This window comes from Eleutherodactylus coqui, unplaced genomic scaffold, assembly GCF_035609145.1.
Source record: "Eleutherodactylus coqui strain aEleCoq1 unplaced genomic scaffold, aEleCoq1.hap1 HAP1_SCAFFOLD_334, whole genome shotgun sequence".
NCBI classification, from domain to species: Eukaryota; Metazoa; Chordata; class Amphibia; order Anura; family Eleutherodactylidae; genus Eleutherodactylus; species Eleutherodactylus coqui.
In genome coordinates, this window is record NW_027102044.1 from 55,722 (window position 1) to 74,507 (window position 18,786).

An 18,786-nucleotide genomic window follows, 5' to 3' on the forward strand; every position below is an offset into this window, starting at 1 on the left:
TTAAGCCACGCCCACATTGGGTCAGCGAGGGAAAGTGACAGACAACCCACTACAAGACTGGGGTGGCTGATCTCTCCTCCTTTCCTGCCTCCGGCCACTCCTTCTTTCTCAGAACTTCTGGCTGAGTTCCTCGCATTAGACCAGCCGTGTGTGCGCAGTCTGCTGCGTCTGAATTGGGAGTCGGCTTCTCTGCGAACCCAGGAGCTCCAGCTGGGGCCTGACAGCCTTGGATATAGGGTAAGCTCCGCTGAGGCAACTTCCTCCTGCGCTGTACTCCTCCTGCGGTCTTCACTTGCAGCATTTTGCCCAGTATTTTGTGCACAGTATTGTTAACATCACATCCGACCCCAGACCGGAAGGTTCTGGACAGGCTACAGGTAGAGGCAAGTTTTATGCTTGTGCTCATTGTAATGCGAAGCTCCCTTGCGGTCAGTCTGAGCCCCGCTGTGCGAACTGTCTCCTAGCCCGGCAAGCTCCGGGCTAGGAGTTGAACAGGCAGCTGTACCTGAATGGGCCCAATCCCTCACTGCGGCGGTCGCTGACCTAGCTAGTACATCTGCTGCGATTTTACGCAGGCTGCATTCAGACGGAGATGCTTTTTTCTCAGAGCGGTCACGGGGTAGGTCACGTAAAAGACGTAGACCCCATATCTCCAGGGAGTCCTCCCATAGATCCCATTGCTCCAGGGAGTCCTCTCATAGATCCCATTGCTCCAGGGAGTCCTCTCATAGATCCCATTGCTCCAGGGAGTCCTCTCATAGATCCCATTGCTCCAGGGAGTCCTCTCATAGATCCCATTGCTCCAGGGAGTCCTCTCATAGATCCCATTGCTCCAGGGAGTCTTCTCATAGATCCCATTGCTCCAGGGAGTCCTCTCATAGATCCCATTGCTCCAGGGAGTCCTCTCATAGATCCCATTGCTCCAGGGAGTCCTCTCATAGATCCCATTGCTCCAGGGAGTCCTCTCATAGATCCCATTGCTCCAGGGAGTCCTCTCATAGATCCCATTGCTCCAGGGAGTCCTCTCATAGATCCCATTGCTCCAGGGAGTCCTCTCATAGATCCCATTGCTCCAGGGAGTCCTCTCATAGATCCCATTGCTCCAGGGAGTCCTCTCATAGATCCCATTGCTCCAGGGAGTCCTCTCATAGATCCCATTGCTCCAGGGAGTCCTCTCATAGATCCCATTGCTCCAGGGAGTCCTCTCATAGATCCCATTGCTCCAGGGAGTCCTCTCATAGATCCCATTGCTCCAGGGAGTCCTCTCATAGATCCCATTGCTCCAGGGAGTCCTCTCATAGATCCCATTGCTCCAGGGAGTCCTCTCATAGATCCCATTGCTCCAGGGAGTCCTCTCATAGATCCCATTGCTCCAGGGAGTCCTCTCATAGATCCCATTGCTCCAGGGAGTCCTCTCATAGATCCCATTGCTCCAGGGAGTCCTCTCATAGATCCCATTGCTCCAGGGAGTCCTCTCATAGATCCCATTGCTCCAGGGAGTCCTCTCATAGATCCCATTGCTCCAGGGAGTCCTCTCATAGATCCCATTGCTCCAGGGAGTCCTCTCATAGATCCCATTGCTCCAGGGAGTCCTCTCATAGATCCCATTGCTCCAGGGAGTCCTCTCATAGATCCCATTGCTCCAGGGAGTCCTCTCATAGATCCCATTATTCCAGGGAGTCCTCCCATTCACAGGCTGCATCTTCACGATCCCGATATTCATCGGTGTCCTAATCTACGTCTCAGATGCAGCAGTCGTCCACCCCAGTGTCCAAGGATACTAGTCTCTCGGAGGGGGAAATCTTTCGGTCTTCATCCCCCTCGGACTTGGACGAGGAGCAAGCGTCTAAGCTAGCTGCACTGATGGACAGCTTGATCATGGCAGTGCAGGACATGCTTCACGTATCAGAGGAGCCAGCGGCAATTCCGCCTGTGGCCGTGTCCTTCAGGCAGCATAAACGCCCACGCCAGTTATTTCCCACCCCATCAGGACTTCGAGGTGGTCCTTGAAAGGGAATGGGAAGTCCCCAACAAATGCTTGAAGGGACCGGGGAAAACATGGGACATCGCTTATCCCTTTCTGGAAGATCTCGTTAAAAGGTGGTCGGTACCTCCCATAGTAGATCCGCCTGTGTTGCGACTGTCAAAACACACCACTCTTCCCACAGCGGACGCGGCATCACTTTCTGATCCACAGGATAGGAAGCTAGACTCCTTGGCGAAATATACTTTTCAGGCAGTAGGCACTGCGCTACGACCCACTTGCATGTGCAAAGCAACTAGGCTGGGATATTCTTGCGGGATGCTCTGACCAACGAGTTGCTGGATACCGCGGATAACATCATTCAGGCCGGGAATTTTGTCTGTGCGCCGAATTTGGCAAAATTCCTAGCCCGGGTGTTAGCAGCTTCTGAGGTGTCTTGCAGGACACTCTGGCTGAAGAGTTGGTCAGCTGACACGTCCTTTAAAAAGGCGCTGACCAAGCTCCCCTTTGGGGGCAACAGGCTGTTTGGAAACAAGCTGATAAAAGATGCGACAAGCGGGAAGAGCACGTTCCTTCCGCAAAACGCGGTTAGAAGAGGAAAGGCTCCGCAAAAAGAGATCCTATTACCAGTCCTTTCGCCGCTCAAGCCCACGTACCTCGTCTGGGCAATGGTCCCAGGCCAAGAAGAATCCGCAGGAGCAAAAGAGAGGCCTCTTTCAAAACCAGGACCTCTTGGCAGCCTCACTCCTGTGTGCCGAAAGCTACGGGAGCAAAGCTTTCAGCATGAAGTTCAGCCCCCACCCGGTCATGACAGGGTGGGGGGCAGACTCTCCCTATACAGGGACACGTGGCTGGTGCACGTGTCCGACTCTTGGGTGCGGGAGATTGTTTCCTCTGGCTATGCCATAGAGTTTGCGACTTTCCCTCAGCATAATTTCTTCAGGCCAAGGTTAGTGAGGGTTCCAGAAAGGACGCCACAGCTTTGCGTGGCAGTCGACCACGTGCTTGCCCAAGGAGTAGTCATACCAGTTCCACCTTCTCAGCATGGATGGGGTTTCTATTTAAATCTGTTCGTGGTCCCCAAAAAGGACGGCATGGTCAGATCGGTCCTCGACCTGAAGCGACTGAATCGTTATATCAAGACGAAGCATTTCCGCATGGAGTCAGCGCCTCTATGGAGCCCGAAGAGGTTCTCTCTTCGATCGACATCAAAGATGCACATCTACACATTCCAATGCACAGATCCCACCAGCGTTTTCTTCATTTCGAGATTCAAGGAAGTCACTACCAGCTCGCGGCCCTGCTCTTGGGGTTGTCCACAGTGCCACGAGTATTCACAAAGGTACTCGTGGCAGTGATGGCTCTGCTCCACACCAGGGATATTGTCACCATTCCCTACCTGGATGAAATACTGGTTAAGGCACCGTGTCAAGTAGACAACCTGGAAAGTCTCCGCATAACACTACAGACCTTGGAAAGGATCGGCTGGGCCATCAACCACGGCAAGTCGTGCCTGGTCCCAACGCAGAGACTGGAACCCCTCTGTTTCGTGTTCCTCTGTTTCGTGTTCGAGGCCACTCTTCCGATCAATATCTAGGAGCTGCGGGCGATATGGCAATCGCTGCAGCACTTTGCTCCCCACCTCAAGGGCAAACCTGTTTAGATTCAGACGGACAACGTGGCGGCGGTCGCTTACATCAGTCACCAGGGAGGCACCCGAAGTGTGGGGGCGATGGGCGAGGTATCCAAGATACTCAGCTGGGCCTAGCTGCACTTACCAGCAAGCTTAGCGGTATACAAACCGGGGGTGTACAATTGGATAGCGGACTTTCTCAGTCGGGAAACCGTAGACCCGGGGGAATGGGAGCTGCACCCAGACGTATTCCAGGCCATTTATCATCGCTGGGGTCATCAGGGCGTGGACATGATGGCGTCCAGCTTCAATCGCAAAGTATAGCATTTCGTGGCTAGGTCCCAGGACCCTCAGGCAATAGTGATTGGACACGCTAGGAATACCGTGGTCGGTTTTCCACCTCCCGTACATTTTCCTGCCTTTCCCGCTCTTACCGAGAGTACTCAAAAAGATCGGGATGAAGGGGTGCCTGGTAATTCTAATAGCGCTATATTGGCCAAGGCGTGCATGGTACGCAAACCTTATAGACCTACTCATCGGCGCACCGTGGCAAATACCGGAGCGAGAGGACCGGTAGAGGGTTCGCTCTTCCACCCGAATTAACAGTCGCTTCATTTACCGGCATTGATGTTGAGGCCGAGATTTTGAGGGAGCGTGGTTTCACAGAGTCGGTCATTCGAACCATGATTAGCGCAAGGAAACCATCATCGTCAAAGATTTACCATCGAGCCTGGAAATGAAGCCTGTTTAGTGCGAAGACCGTCCCCTCCATCCAATCCGGATTTCTTTGGCTTGTGTGTTGTCCTTCCTACAAGCAGGACATGGGCCTGAAGTTGAGCTACCTGAAGGGCCATGTCTCGGCTTTCCCGATCCTCGATCAGAGGCCGATAGCCGCCAAGTTGGCAATCCACACTTTCCTTCAGGGGATTTTCCACGCTGCTCCTCCGTTGCGGTCACCCATGCCCGTGTGGGATCTCAATCTGCTTTTGGGTGCCCTACAGTCTCATCCTTTTGAGCCATTAAAGGAAGTGCCATTGTGTCTTTTGTCCTGGAAGGTGGTTTTCCTTGTGGCGATCACTTCAATACGCCGAGTGTCCGAGCTGACCGCTTTGTCGGTCAAGTCCCCCTTTCTGGCCTTCCATCAGGACAAGGTGGTACTGCGTCCGATACCACAGTTCCTACCAAAGGTGGTGTTCTCTTTCCACTTTAATGAGAATATTGTGCTTCCGTCCTTTTGCCCTTCTCCAGCGCATCCAAAGGAACTGACCTTGCATCGGCTACGTCTCGAACGGGCCTTGCGGATATACATTGCCAGTACTAAGGACTTCCGTCGAACAGAGTCCTTGTTTGTAATTCCTAAAGGGCCGCTTTGGGGATCTGTGGCTTCCAAAATGACCATCTCCAGGTGGATTCGCATGGTGGTGGCAGAGGCCTACCATGCCAAGGGACGGTCTCCTTCATTTTACGTGACTACTCACTCGCTGCGGGTGGTGGGGGCTTCCTGGGCGGTTCACCATGGAGCTTCAGCTATCCAAGTGTGTAAGGCAGCAACTTGGTCCTCATTGCATACTTTTGCCAAATTTTACAGGGATCATACCTTCGCATCAGCGGATGCTTCCCTAGTTCGGAAAATCCTACAGGCAGCCATTCCCTGACTGCACAGCAAGTAACCCACGAAGTGGGGGGAGATCTCCATTGTTTTGCTATAATTGTTTTTGGCATCATAAAAGCATGACCTGGGGGCGTGGCCTGGCTATGGTGGAGTGAGGACATGCATACCCTCTTCTCCGTTCTACGCTGGTCTAATTGCCAGCATTTCAATATAAGATAAGATATCCCCTCCTGCCCCCTCTCCAGCGGGTGCAACAGGAGCACAGAACATCCAGCGCTTCCTAGCTGGATCCAGAAGAGTGGAGGTAGAGCGGGCTCAAGCCAACATGGCGGCAGCAGCGGCAGCATGTGTGTCGGACCGACCACAGCCTGCAGGAGCTACTGTGACCGCTCCTATATTACAAGCAGAGCGGGGAGAGGAGCACATGGAGGGACAGCAGCACTCACTGCTTCCGACACACACAGCGTTGCTCACAGTGGGGCAGAATGCAGGTGGAGGAGGGGAGAGCTCATTAACCCCTCGTGCAGCAGCAGCAACGGAGGAAAAAGCAAGTGGAGGAAGGAAGAGCTAACTAACCCCTTGTGCAGCAGCAGCAATAGAGGAGAAAGCAAGCGGAGGAGGGGAGAGCTCATTAACCCCTCGTGCAGCAGCATCAGAGGACAACTACAGCCTGCTACAGGGAGAAGGTCCTCAACACCCTCTCCTGGACAAAGCTACCAGAAGTCAGGTACTTGGCTGCACCACATCTCCCAGCTCCCCCTCAACACAATCAGCTCCTGGCCACACTTGCACCTCACTACCCTCCACAGGCAGAGATCATTCCCCCAACATGGCAAGCAGCACTGATCTACCATACAGAGGAGCAGACATGACATTTCCCACTGTGTGTGTACCTATGCAGGGAATTGCAGCATTAGCTGAAATCAGAGCTCTCAGTTCCCATATAAAAGCCATACCAACTAAAGAAGATATGGAAGCATATATCGCTAGATTAGAGAACTCATATAAAAGCGAACTGGCCTCTGTTTGTACGGAGATTCACCAAATTGACACGAGGGTCACTACAGTAGAGACTTCCCTGGCTGATCTATCATCCCGAGTTAATGCACAGGAGGCACTAATATCGTCCCATGCATATCAAATGCAGTATCTAGCGGATTCTATTGATGACACAGAAAATAGAGGAAGGAGAAATAATATTCGAATACGCGGTATCTCTGAAGAGGTGGAACAACAAAATCTAGGGGACACCCTACGCCACATTTTCAATTCCATCCAGGACTCCCCCCTTGAGCTGGACTGTGCGTATAGATCCCTAAGCCCTAGGTCCCTCGACCCGGACCGCCCGCGAGACATAATGTGCAGAGTCCACCGATAGCAAGTGAAAGAATCCATAATGAAAAAAGCATGGGATCGTCAAACGATACTTCATCAGGGCAAACGTATACAAGTACTTCCCGATTTATCCTGGGTCACACTGCAAAAAAGAAGGGCCCTGCGACCTCTCTTGGAATCTTTGCGCCAACACAACCTCTCATACACATGGGGATTTCCTTTCCGCCTACAAGTTTGTCACGAGGGTCATTTACACGTGCTCCAGACTCCCAGAGACATCTCTTCTTTCACCTCAACTTTAGGCCTTCCCAATATAATGATTCACGACTGGCCTTCTATGCCTTCGACTTCATTTGAGGGGGTACCCCCAAGACCCCAGAGATCGGAAAGACGTCGCAGGGGAGATAGGTCGGGTAGGAGACAGAGCCCAGGTCGACTCGGCACTTCGTTTACATAGAGCTTCCTGCTGGAATACCCATGGGACCCTTGGATGTCTCCATCCTGCATTGTTAGTCAGCAGACTTTCTAGCAGTAAAATAGCCCATGGCCGTTTGTCTCCTTCCCACGATAGGGAGATGAATACGCTAAAGCACTTGGAGAATGAGCGCCCCATTGGGCCTGCGGTATGCAGGGAGCAGAAGACAGATCCTCCCGTGAATCTAGGGGTGTGCCCCATACATGCGAATTCAACCACAGAGGTCTTATCAGGCACCAATGGAAGGTGCTGGCGCTAATAAGAGAAAAATACAGAAAATGTTTAGCCAAAGTGGGTCTGCTTCTCTAGAGGTACAACAGAGATATGATGTGGGACTTCAGAAAATGTTTCACCCATGTGGACGTTAATTTCAGTTTTGAATTTATTGCTCTAAAATTAAATGGTGTTAAGTTAAGGCTGGCATCCCGGTGTGAGGGAAGCTCTCTTCTGTAGAAAGCCCGACACCCATTAGGGACATCGCATCCTTGGTTCTAGGGCGCAGATTAAACCACAACCCCTCTCCCCAACGTTTCCTCTTTTCTGGTACTTTAAATTTCCTCTAATTTCTTAAGCGATGCACGTCTGTCATTGCTCTTGTAGCAACTTTCTTCTCACCCATCTCTACTTTCTAACCAATAACTGTTCTACCTTTTTTTTTTCTTTCTTTCTTCCTTTTTTTTTCCCCCCTCCCTTCCCCCCCCCCCCCCAAATAACCTTACTAATGGCGCCCCTCAAACTTTGCTCATTGAATGTTCGAGGACTTAATATTCCTCAGAAATGGTCACAGGTTCTTTACCACATGCATAAGCAGGGGGTCCAAGTGCTCCTTCTCCAAGAAACACATTTTAAAGTTGGGCATGTACCTAACATAAGAGACCGCTACTACGCGCATTGTTTCCACAGCGCCAATCCTGACTCTCGCTCCGGGGGGGGGGGGGGGGTCTATTGCAATACATAAATCCCTGACTCACTGCCTGATAGACAAATGCCTTTACCCAGAGGGCCGTTACCTCCTCCTCAAATTAATGATCGGATCGACTAGGCTTACCATTGCCAATTGGTACGCCCCCAGTCAGCGACAGGTCACAGCATTTCACTCATTTCTTAACAAGCTGTCCGAATTCGCTGAAGGGGTGCTCGTTGTTGGAGGGGACTTTAAACTTACTTTGAACCCAAATATTGACACCTTGATGGGCCAAGACTCAATCTCCACTAGACAATTGCAATCACTTAAACGTATGCTGCATGCCCTTCAGTTGGTGAGTTCTACACCCACAAGATAAGGACTGCACTTTCTACTCGCACCCACACAATTCATAGTTGCATAGATTACTTTGTGCTAGGCCAGTACGCACTATCTTGGCAACCTTCAGCCTCTATTGGGGACATGCTGTGGTCAGACCATGCTCCAATATTTGTGAACATAACACTGCCAGACCGCTTTGATAAGCAGTGGACTTGGCAGTTAAATGACAACCTCTTAAAAGATGCCGTATGCGTAGCTGACATAAAGGAGCACATTGAATTTTTCTTAGAAACACATGCATCAGACAACACATCTGTACCCACCCAGTGGTGGCGCTGAAATGTGTCCTTAGAGGCATCCTAATTAAACACGGTACGCGACTTAAGAAGGAAGGGGCCCTTCAGATGTTTAACCTCCTCCAAAGAATTAATGATTTAGAAACTGCTCACAAACATACCCTTTCTCCAGCTACTTTGGCAGACCTAGTCATAGGAAGGAAGGAACTCCAATCTAAGCTAGATAAAAAATACCTACGTTTTAGAGATCAATGCAAATGCTTCGATTACGAGTATTTCAACAAAGCGGGAAGGCGCCTTTCACGACTGTTGCATCCACGGACGGCACACACTAACATCCCCAGAATTAAAAACTCAGTGGGTTTAGACACAATCCCTCAGAGATCCTCGATATATTTCGGACTTACTGTCAGGGTAATTCTTACGTACAGCACCAATCAGGCCCACCCCAATGCCCCGCTGCCGGCGGTAAAGAAGAGACACCACACACGGAGGTCTGGTATAGTTCCTCACACGGGGACATGGCTGCGCTTCCCTTTATTACAAATTACATGGGATCTTATACCCTTTGCTCTTATCACTAGCAATGGGTGATGGGCTCATTGGCTCAGTTCACCGCATAACCATATATGGGAAGTCCGGATTTCCGGCCTGAGACAGTGAAAGTTCAGATGCATAGTTGAACGGTCTTCATCTTGATACAGCGCTTCTGGGAAAACTGCCAGGCACACGGCCTTGTGTCTTGTTCGGTATCTTCTCTGAATTTCTGGAAACATCTCTCTCAGCCTTGCAAACTTTTGGAATATCTGATGTAAGGCGAAGTATTAAGTTTTTCATAGAGTTAGTACATATAAGAATAAAGTTAGTATACATATAAAAAGAAAGGCACATAACTATATCTATATATAAATGTATATATATTCCAGTGTTTTCTTTTCTACCTACAAGGATATATATATTTCCTTCTCACTTACTACTCAGTTATATGATCTTAGGGTACAGTTTGCAGACATGAACCCATCTACTCTAATGGAGCGAATCTCTGCTTACATTGCAGAGACAGCCTTACCTACATTAGACACTGATTCCAGAGAGACATTGGATTCTGACATCATGGAAGAGGAGATAAGGAGACAATTAAATCCACCCCAACAGGGAAGAGTCCAGGTCCCGAAGGCTTTACACGCACCTTTTACAAATTATTTAGGGAACAAATGACCCCCATTTTAGCTAAAGTCTTTTCAGCGATTTCTTCAGATTCCCCCTTCACGCAACAATCCTTGGAAGCACACATTAGTGTCCTGCCTAAACCTGGTAAGGATCTCCACAGTTTTCCACTAATTATAGACCTATATCACTGATAAATGCGGACATTAATCTTTTTTCCAAGACACTAGCTAACAGATTGTCTCATTTCCTCCCTTCCATCATACACACAGATCAGGTAGGATTTATCAAAGGTAGGGGGGTCAGAGACAACATTATAAAACTCTACTAACAACATCTAGAGCGAGAGTGGGGTCTTATCCTCTCTGTCTGCTGTCCGTGAATGCAGAAAAGGCCTTCGACAGGGTCCATTGGGGATTCTTGTCAGCAACTCTCAAACAAATTGGACTTGGCCCCACATTTCTGGACAGAGTACTGGCCCTTTACACATGTCCTACTGCTAGGATAAGGGTGAATGGATTATTGTCCTCTCCCATACATATCAGAAATGGCACCAGGCAGGGTTGCCCTCTGTCACCTCTTCTGTATGTGTTGGTAATGGAACATCTCACAGTAGCGATAAGAAACAACCCAAATATACAAGGCCTTCAAATTGGGGGGAACCATTATAAGACGGCCATATACGCTGATGACCTCCTACTGTACATCTCCCAGCCCCATACCACACTTTTGTCATTAATACAGTAGTTCGAGAGATATGGACATCTATCGAACTTAAAAATAAATTACTCCAAAACAGAAGCTCTGAACATTTCACTCCCGTTAGCAGAAAAATATATCTCAGAGCAATTTCCATTTGGATGGCAACGGGAGGCTATCCAATACCTTGGGGTGTTTGTCCCTACTGACCAATCTAGGTTGTTCCCCTTAAATTATCAGACCCTCCTTAAGCGCACCCTAAAAGACCTCTCCAACTATGCAAACGGAGACATCTCATGGTTTGGGAGGATAAACACCCTAAAAATGGATGTGTTACCTAAATTCTTATATCTCTTCCAGGCTGTACCTATCATACCCCCTACATCGTTCTTTAATTCATTAAGGTCGGCTCTAATTAAATTTGTGTGGGGATTGCTCGAGACCCAGGGTGGGAGTGTGTACGCTCTTTCGCCCCAAGAAGGTGGAGGTGTAGGTCTGCCAAATTTCAGACTATACCATGCTGCAGCGGTTTTAACACATATTGTGGACTGGCACTACCACTCAGCTCACAAGCAGTGGATACAGTTAGAACAGGCGGATTGCTCGATTCCGATAAGACTTCTCCCATGGATTCGTCCCTGTGACAGAGCTCAAATCCTATCTACCAATTACCTATTGAAAGAGACACTTAAACTCTGGGACTCGAAAATACAAAAGCAGATCCTGTCAAGTCTAGATTGTCCCCTCACACCACTTTTCTCCAACCCAGCATTCCCACCAGGTAACAGCCAAGGTCTTTTCATGGCTTGGGAGGCTCGAGAGGACCCCCGGGTTCGCAATGTCCTAGGTGGTCCCTCAGTGCCTTCCTTTCAAGAATTAAGATCTAGGTTTGGTGAACTGAATCTCTCCTGGTTAGAATTTCACCAACTTCGCTCTTTTCTTAACACTCAAGGAGATAGAAACACTTTTCTAACAGCCCTCACACCTTTTGAGAGTCTATTTTCAAGAGGGTCCCCTCCGACACACGTAGTATCCCTGATATATGGTCTGCTGATCCAAGAAACATACACCACGGATCCTGGTTTCAAATGGGCTTGGGAACAGGAAATTGGAGTCATGATCTCACAGAATGAGTGGCGGAAGGCATTCATCTTAACTCATGAACTGTCTATGGCCTGTGCTGCACAGGAAAAAAATTACAAAATTCTTACAAGATGGTATAGATATCCTACCCGCCTTCATGCTATATTCCCTTCGGTGTCTGAGGTGTGTTGGCGCTGTGGAACTGATAGGGGTACAATGACGCACATTTGGTGGAGCTGTGACTTGTTGAGACCTTTCTGGGACAAGGTATTCTCCACATATAACTTAATCAGCCGGGGAAATATTAACAATAATGCCCAAATTGCTCTCCCATCCATACTGCCGGGCTCAATAGGTTCACAGAAAAAGGGTTTTTAGCAGCAGCAAGAGCAGTTATCCCGAGCCATTGGCGTTCCACACCAATTCCTTCCATGACTGAGTGGCTTTAGGAAATGTCTCATCTGCGCCATATGGAGGAATTATGTGCAGAACATAATAGAGAATCTGAAAACTTTCTGTCGGTATGGCAATTGTGGATCGACTTTGAATCTTCTTCAGATTTCTGAGCGCTCTTTTCCTAGTTGCTCAATCGCCGCGGGGGTGAGACGGGTTATTAGAAGGTAGTAATCTGGATATTAAACATTCTCGAGGGATTCCCCCCCCCCCCTTTTCTCCCGCTTCCTTCAACCAACTATCTACCCTTTAGTTTACCCATCCTTTTTTTTTACTTATTTAGAAATATTATTTATTTTATATTATTCATTTTGCCTTCTTGCTTTTTCACTTCCCATAATTCATCTCTCGTTTTGTCTCTTCTCTCTTTTGTATATGTCATTTTTGTTTTCATTGTTGCAAGAGGATAAGGCCTCGGGCTTCTACCCGAATACTACAGACCGCAAACATTTTATTCTCAAATTGCATGTTCGGGTATTATCATTATTGGGGTCACCCACTAGGCCCCTCCAAGAGTTTTATTTAGATGGATATTTTCAAGAAGAGGCCGATTTATTTATGTTATGTCTTTTGTTATACATGTTTTATAGGTCCTGGTAGACCTTTTTGAGTTGTATGTTTTCTAGCCTACCCTATTGAAAATTTTAATAAAAACGGATTCAACTATAAAAGCATGACCTATCGGGTACCTGCCAGGCTTGGGGAAGCTAGCTAAGTTCATCAGCAGAAGAGCCAGACTCGGATCCCTTGGGGTATTTTTTTTTTAAGTTTTTTTTATAAGTGGGCAAAAATTTCTTCCCAAAAGCCCTTCAGTTTCAGGCAGAACCAAAATATGGGAGATCAAATACTGATCTGTCCACATTCTCTCCAGCAAATACCACTTCACCTATTTATACTGCTGGCCATAAGTTGGGGAGAATAGTTCCATCTCACCTACAATTTTAATTTGGACTCGAATAGCTGCTCCTTCTGTGGATTGTACCGCTCCTTTAAATGCTTCCAACCACATTCTGATGGAAATTTTTTCTCCCAATTCTTTTTCCCAATTTAACTTATTGGCTTTTTTCCTTGGACTATGGTTTCCTGTTAGCATATTGTAGAAGCAGTATGTCTCCGATTTCCTCAGATTTGGCTGTGCAGTGACTTTAGTTATGATATCCAAAAGGAATAATAGCAATTGGGAAATTACTTAGGAAGAAACTGATCCTGATGTATTTAAGCCTATCTCTATCTGGAACCCAATAAGCCATCTGTAACAATTCAAAGGACTTCATCCCATCTGCCGATATAAGATCGTCTACTAATCGCCTCCAGTTTGATAAAGCTAAGATTGGGATTAGGTAGCTTAGGGTTTCGATGGGTAATGTTGGTTTCTGTAGGCAATTCTAATTATTTAGCTTCTGTTTAAGGGACTTCCAGGCATCGACCGTGGCTCTCGTGGGTGGTGACAGTTCTCGGGGCACCAGCTTCAATCCCGGAATATTAGACAAGGTTGTTAGAAATGTCGCGTATAGTGAGGTAGTATATAGTATAGTTTCATGTCCCTTTTTTCAATAGTAATAATTTAATATTCAGTGCATTCAAGATCTAACTGATCGCGATAATACTTTCTTCTCACACCCTCATAAGGTGTGCAGTACAATATATTGATTTTATGTTGGTGGATAGAAACCTTAGTAATGTCACTTCCACAGCCATAGGCACCATATCATGTTCAGATCACGCCTCTATAATGATATCAATTCAGGAACACATGAATCACTCTTCTATTAAAATCTGTCAAAACAACTATATGCTTTTTGCCTCCATCCTTTGGTGCCCCCATAAGGCCTTTATAAGAAGCCACTTTATTAAAAAAAAACGTGTCCTATGACAAAAACCTTAGAAATTCTCCAACCAGAATGAAAAACACGAATATGTTCACTACACAGACAAAATAAACTAGCTTTTTCCGCAGAGAGAGCTGAATAGATAGTCACTGTAAACCACCAACTTCAGCAGCTCCAGATGTACGACCACGACCTGCCCTAAGAAAACTGAGAGTGACTATTACTGGCAAGGCAAGAAGCCAGGAGGCCTACTAGCAAAACAGCTAAATCACAATCATCTAAACTCAACGTACCCTTTATCCGTGACTCCCAAAACAATAAGCTTTTTAACCCTCAGGAAATCATAGACACTTTGGCAACTTTTTACAAATCTTTATACAATTTAGCTTACAATATATTTACTGTAAATACTTCTCCTTGTTTAATTGCTGAAAAATTGCAATATTTGCTAAAGAAAATAGAACATAAAAAGAAATAAAGGATCTAACTTTCTAGTAGTTGACTCTGCCTCTTTTCTCTACATTCCCATCTCTGTCCAAAGCGGATGTCCCGTCCTAATAGGAACCCACCAAACCCACGTTCCTCGGCCACTCACTGTCCCTATCTACAACAGAAGCAAAACATTTAAGTAAGAATACAACTACCACCACTAACCACAGTACTTGGCTTGAGATGATCTGGGAAAAACTGGAGACCAAGATGCAGTTCTGATTCCAACAACCATCAGGTGAAGACTGAGAATAACCAGCACAGGACCACAGCTAGGACCGGAATAAGAGCCCTCCCTAATTGCTAACCAGGTTCAACAGGTAGCAGAACACTCTCATAGACATTCCTAACAGTGCTAGAGAAAGCTGGGAGGAAAATACAAAACAATACTAGCATAAACCAGACCTCCGTGAACAAATGCTAACACTTCCCGACTGCAATCTAGCAATCGGAATAATCCCTGTATCGCTCACTTTTCTAAAGTAATCAGTGATAGAACATGTAATATTATTACACTCCAGGCCCCTCTTGTACTCTTTTAGTGAGTACACCATCACCATGTCCTCAGGCAGAAAGTACCATAGTATCACTGCTCTTACAATAAAGTACCCCATTCGATGTTGCGTAGAAACCTTCCCTCTAGACGACGATGGCACCCCCTACTTACAGTCCTGGGTATAAATAGATGATCGGAGAGATCTCTGTATTGACCTCTGATATATCTATATATAGTTATTTGGTTGCCCCTTAGCTGACTTTTTTTTAAAAAACTAACCCTAATTTTGCTAACCTTTCTGGGTGTTGTAGTCCGCCCATTCTACTTATTAGGTTGTTTTTTTTGCCCTTCTTTGAACCCGCTCAAGCTCTGATATGTCTTTCTTGAGTACCGGTGCCAAAAACTGTCCAATTACTTGTCTGATGACCAAGACTAGTAAACCAAGACATCTGGATGTACATCCCAGATAATTGTCACTACAGTTAAAGATAAAAAGAAATACACTTGTCAGATAATCGGGAAGAGAAACGCACTTAATTCTGAAAACAAGCGTTTTAATGAAGCCAAACTTCATGAACCTGATGACAGAATCAATTTAGGAAGCCTCCAATTTGACGTGACTGATAACTGCTGCTGTCAGGTCAGTTTTGGTCATCATGATGATTAATGACCTTTTCTGGTCATGTAAAACCTTCCACACGACTTCTCCAACCGTCTGCTGACTTTTACAATATTTGTCCCACAGCTTTTGTTTCAGGATGAAGATCTGACCAATATTACGACTACAGAGACAAATATGAGGGGCGATCAGCGGTGTAAAGAGGGGATTCCTACAGGTAACCGCCCAGGTGAGTAGTAACCACTAAATACAGCAGAGAAGAATCATAGAATGGAAGAGTTGGATGGGACCTCCAGGGTCATCGGGTCCAGCCCCCTGCTCAGTGCAGGATCACTAAATCATCCCAGACAGATATTTGTCCAGCCTTTGTTTGAACATTTCCATGGAAGGAGAACTCCCCACCTCCTGTGGTAACCTGTTCCACTCATTGATTACCACTGTCAGAAAGGTTTTTTTTTAATATCTAATCTGTGTCTCCTCCCTTTCAGTTTCATCCCATTGCTTCTAGTCTTTCCTTTTGCAGATGAGAATAGGGCTGATCCCTCTGCACTGTGACAGCCCTTCAGATATGTGTAGACAGCTTACAAGTCTCCTCTCGAACTTTTGCTTTTGCAACCTGAACATTCCCAAATAATTACCAATTCTCATAGCACAATATTTGCAGACCGCTCACCATCTTGGTAACTCTTCTCTGAACTTGCTCCAGTTTGTCTGTCTTTTTTAAATCGGGGTGCCCAGAACTGGACACAATATTCCAAATGAGGTCTGACTAAGGAAGAGTAGAGGGGATAATGATCTCACGTGATCTAGACTCTCTGTTTATCTTAATTAGAGATGAGCGAGCGTACTCGCTAAGGCAAACTACTCGAGCAAGTAGTGCCTTATGCGAGTACCTGCCCGCTCATCTCTAATCTTAATACATCCCAGAATTGGTTTTGACTATTTTTTGCTACTGCATCACATTGTTGACTCATGCTCAGTATGTTATCTATTAGTCACAGATTCTCCTCGGTCACCGGCTGCAGATAGTTATGTAGATTTATTCATTCAGCTGGAGTACAAACTAAATATGGATGACATGTGATACGGTTATAGGTGATAACACAGGATGGGCATTTACAGCACGAACATGAAACACCCCTATGTGAGCGAGGACTACTATTCATTATATGATGTCTATACTGATGAGGGAGAAATGGTTTTACAGTTCTGGGACTGAGGGTCCTTTCACACTGACCAACTCTTGATCTGATGTAACCAGCGCTGATTGGTAGGCAGGTCGGTCGCTGCTGGGTTACTTTATGTTTTACACATGCAAAGAATTACTGCTACGGGAACGAATGATCTTTAGTCTGACCGCTGATGCACATAGGCCGGCTGGTCATCTCCTCGGTAATATGGAGGGAGGTAAAGCTACCAGGGAGCATTTTATGCTTGCTGAAAAGAAGATATTGCAATAGAAAATGGGGGGGGGGGGGGGGATGACAAATGGTGCTTTTAATAAATATACACAAATTCTAGTGGTCTGCTTTTTCGCCACATCTTGTACTTCATTTAGGTGCAACAAACAATGTCAGAATCCCTTGGATATGCAAAACCTTTACAGAGTTATTGTATGTTGAAGTGACATATGTCAGATTTCGAAAATTTGCTCTGTCACTAAGGCGCAAACAGGCTTCATCACTAAGGGGTTAACATAAGCTTTTTCATTTACGTGATTCACATAAAAAACTGTCCTATTCTGGTTTGATTCCCGGACCAGAATCGGACATGCAATGCCTACTGCCTGCCAGCATGGGGCAGCACACAGTCCGTATGTGTCCATGTGATGTCCAATGCGAGTTCTCAGCACAACTCGCACTCAGCCATCTGAATATGGCCGACCAGATAAATCATATTTCAGGTGTCACATCTTATCTCTCAGCTGGGAGTGAATGCGGTTTCTTAGAATCCCACTCCCTTACATTGTACTGTAGATTATACAATCCCGCAGTGTGTGATCTCACCGTAATACTCTTCCAGTTGCCATAAATGGGCACAATTGGGAAACAGATTCCGAGTAGTTTCATCCTAATATAATGTCTGAGCCGATTATAAGGGGGTTGGAGATAAAGTAACGGCTTACAGATGTGTTCTCTAATGGCTCCAAAGAGTTAGTTCAGAATCGGGAAGAGTCTAATGGCCGGACCGCCATCAGGGCAGGATAAATGGTTACAGAGGCCCCCGCTGACCGCTGGCTGCTGCCTGCCTGTCTATAAAGATATCAATATGTCCTGAGCCAAGTCAGTGATCGCCAGCACTCTGCACACTAGCAGTAGGAATTATATCTCGGGCGGTTGAATCCCTTTAACCCCTTCCCGCTATATGATGTACCAGTACATCATGGGAGCCTCGTACTTCCCGCAACATGACGTACCTGTATGTCATCGGGATAGCGCGAGATCATGACTGCCCTTGCGCTATCCTGCAGCGGGAGCCGGCTGTCAGTCATAGCCGGCGTCCTGCTGCAACAGCGGGGGGGGGGGGGGGGGGCATCGGAGATGCGCCCCCCACTGTTAACCCCTTCCCTGCCGCGATCTAAGTAGATCGCGGCAGGGAAAAAGTTCACAGAGGGAGCGTGCTCCCTCTGTGTCTCCGGCCGGCTCTCGCGATGTTATCGCGAGAGCCCGGCCTGTTGCCATGGCAACAGGATGCCAGACACTGGCGTCCTGTATTGCCAATGCCTATGATTGCTGTATAAGCGATAAGGCATGGCAGAGCAGTAGCTCTGCCATGCCTTATCACAGCGATCATAGGCATAGTGCTGCAAGTCCCTCAGAGGGACTCACATTGTGTAAAAAAAAATGTAAAAAAAAGAAAAATGTAAAAAAAAACATTTTTGTGCTTTTTTTAATATTAGCATATTTGGTATTGACGCGTCCGACACGACGTGTACAAAAAGTTGAACATGCTTTTTAGCATTTTGCCTCCCAAAAAATGCAATAAAAGTGATCAAAAAAGCCATACATTCCCCAAAATGGTACCAATAAAAACTACAGCTCGTCTCGCAAAAAATAAGCCCCCATAGAGCTCCGTACATAAAAAAAGAAAAAAAAAGTTACAGGACTTTGAATGCAGCTATAGAGAAAAAAAAAGATTTAAAAAAAGGGGTTTTATTGCAAAAAAAGTTTAAAAACCTAAAAAAAATATAACAATTTTGATATCGTTGTAACCGCACCGACCCGCAGAAAAAAATTAGTGTGTCATTTATGCTGCATGATTAACGCTGTAAAAATCTATGGCAGAATTGATGCGTTTTCTCTCCCTCTTATCATAAAAAAATTAATAAAAGTTTTACCATATAGTCTATGTACCCAAAAGTGCTTCACAG

The 18,786-nt window shown here is 46.6% G+C and overlaps 1 protein-coding gene across 3 annotated transcripts in view; it reads left to right on the forward strand.

Moving 5' to 3' along the window:
• LOC136595184 (zinc finger protein 585A-like) overlaps positions 1 to 18,786 on the forward strand; it is a 60,194-nt gene that overhangs the window by 29,135 nt on the left and 12,273 nt on the right. For all 3 annotated transcript variants that reach the window (XM_066588695.1, XM_066588697.1, XM_066588696.1), the window contains one exon: positions 15,543 to 15,645. In XM_066588695.1, the coding sequence (XP_066444792.1) occupies positions 15,543 to 15,645 (103 nt within the window). The remainder of the gene's footprint in view (positions 1 to 15,542; positions 15,646 to 18,786) is intronic.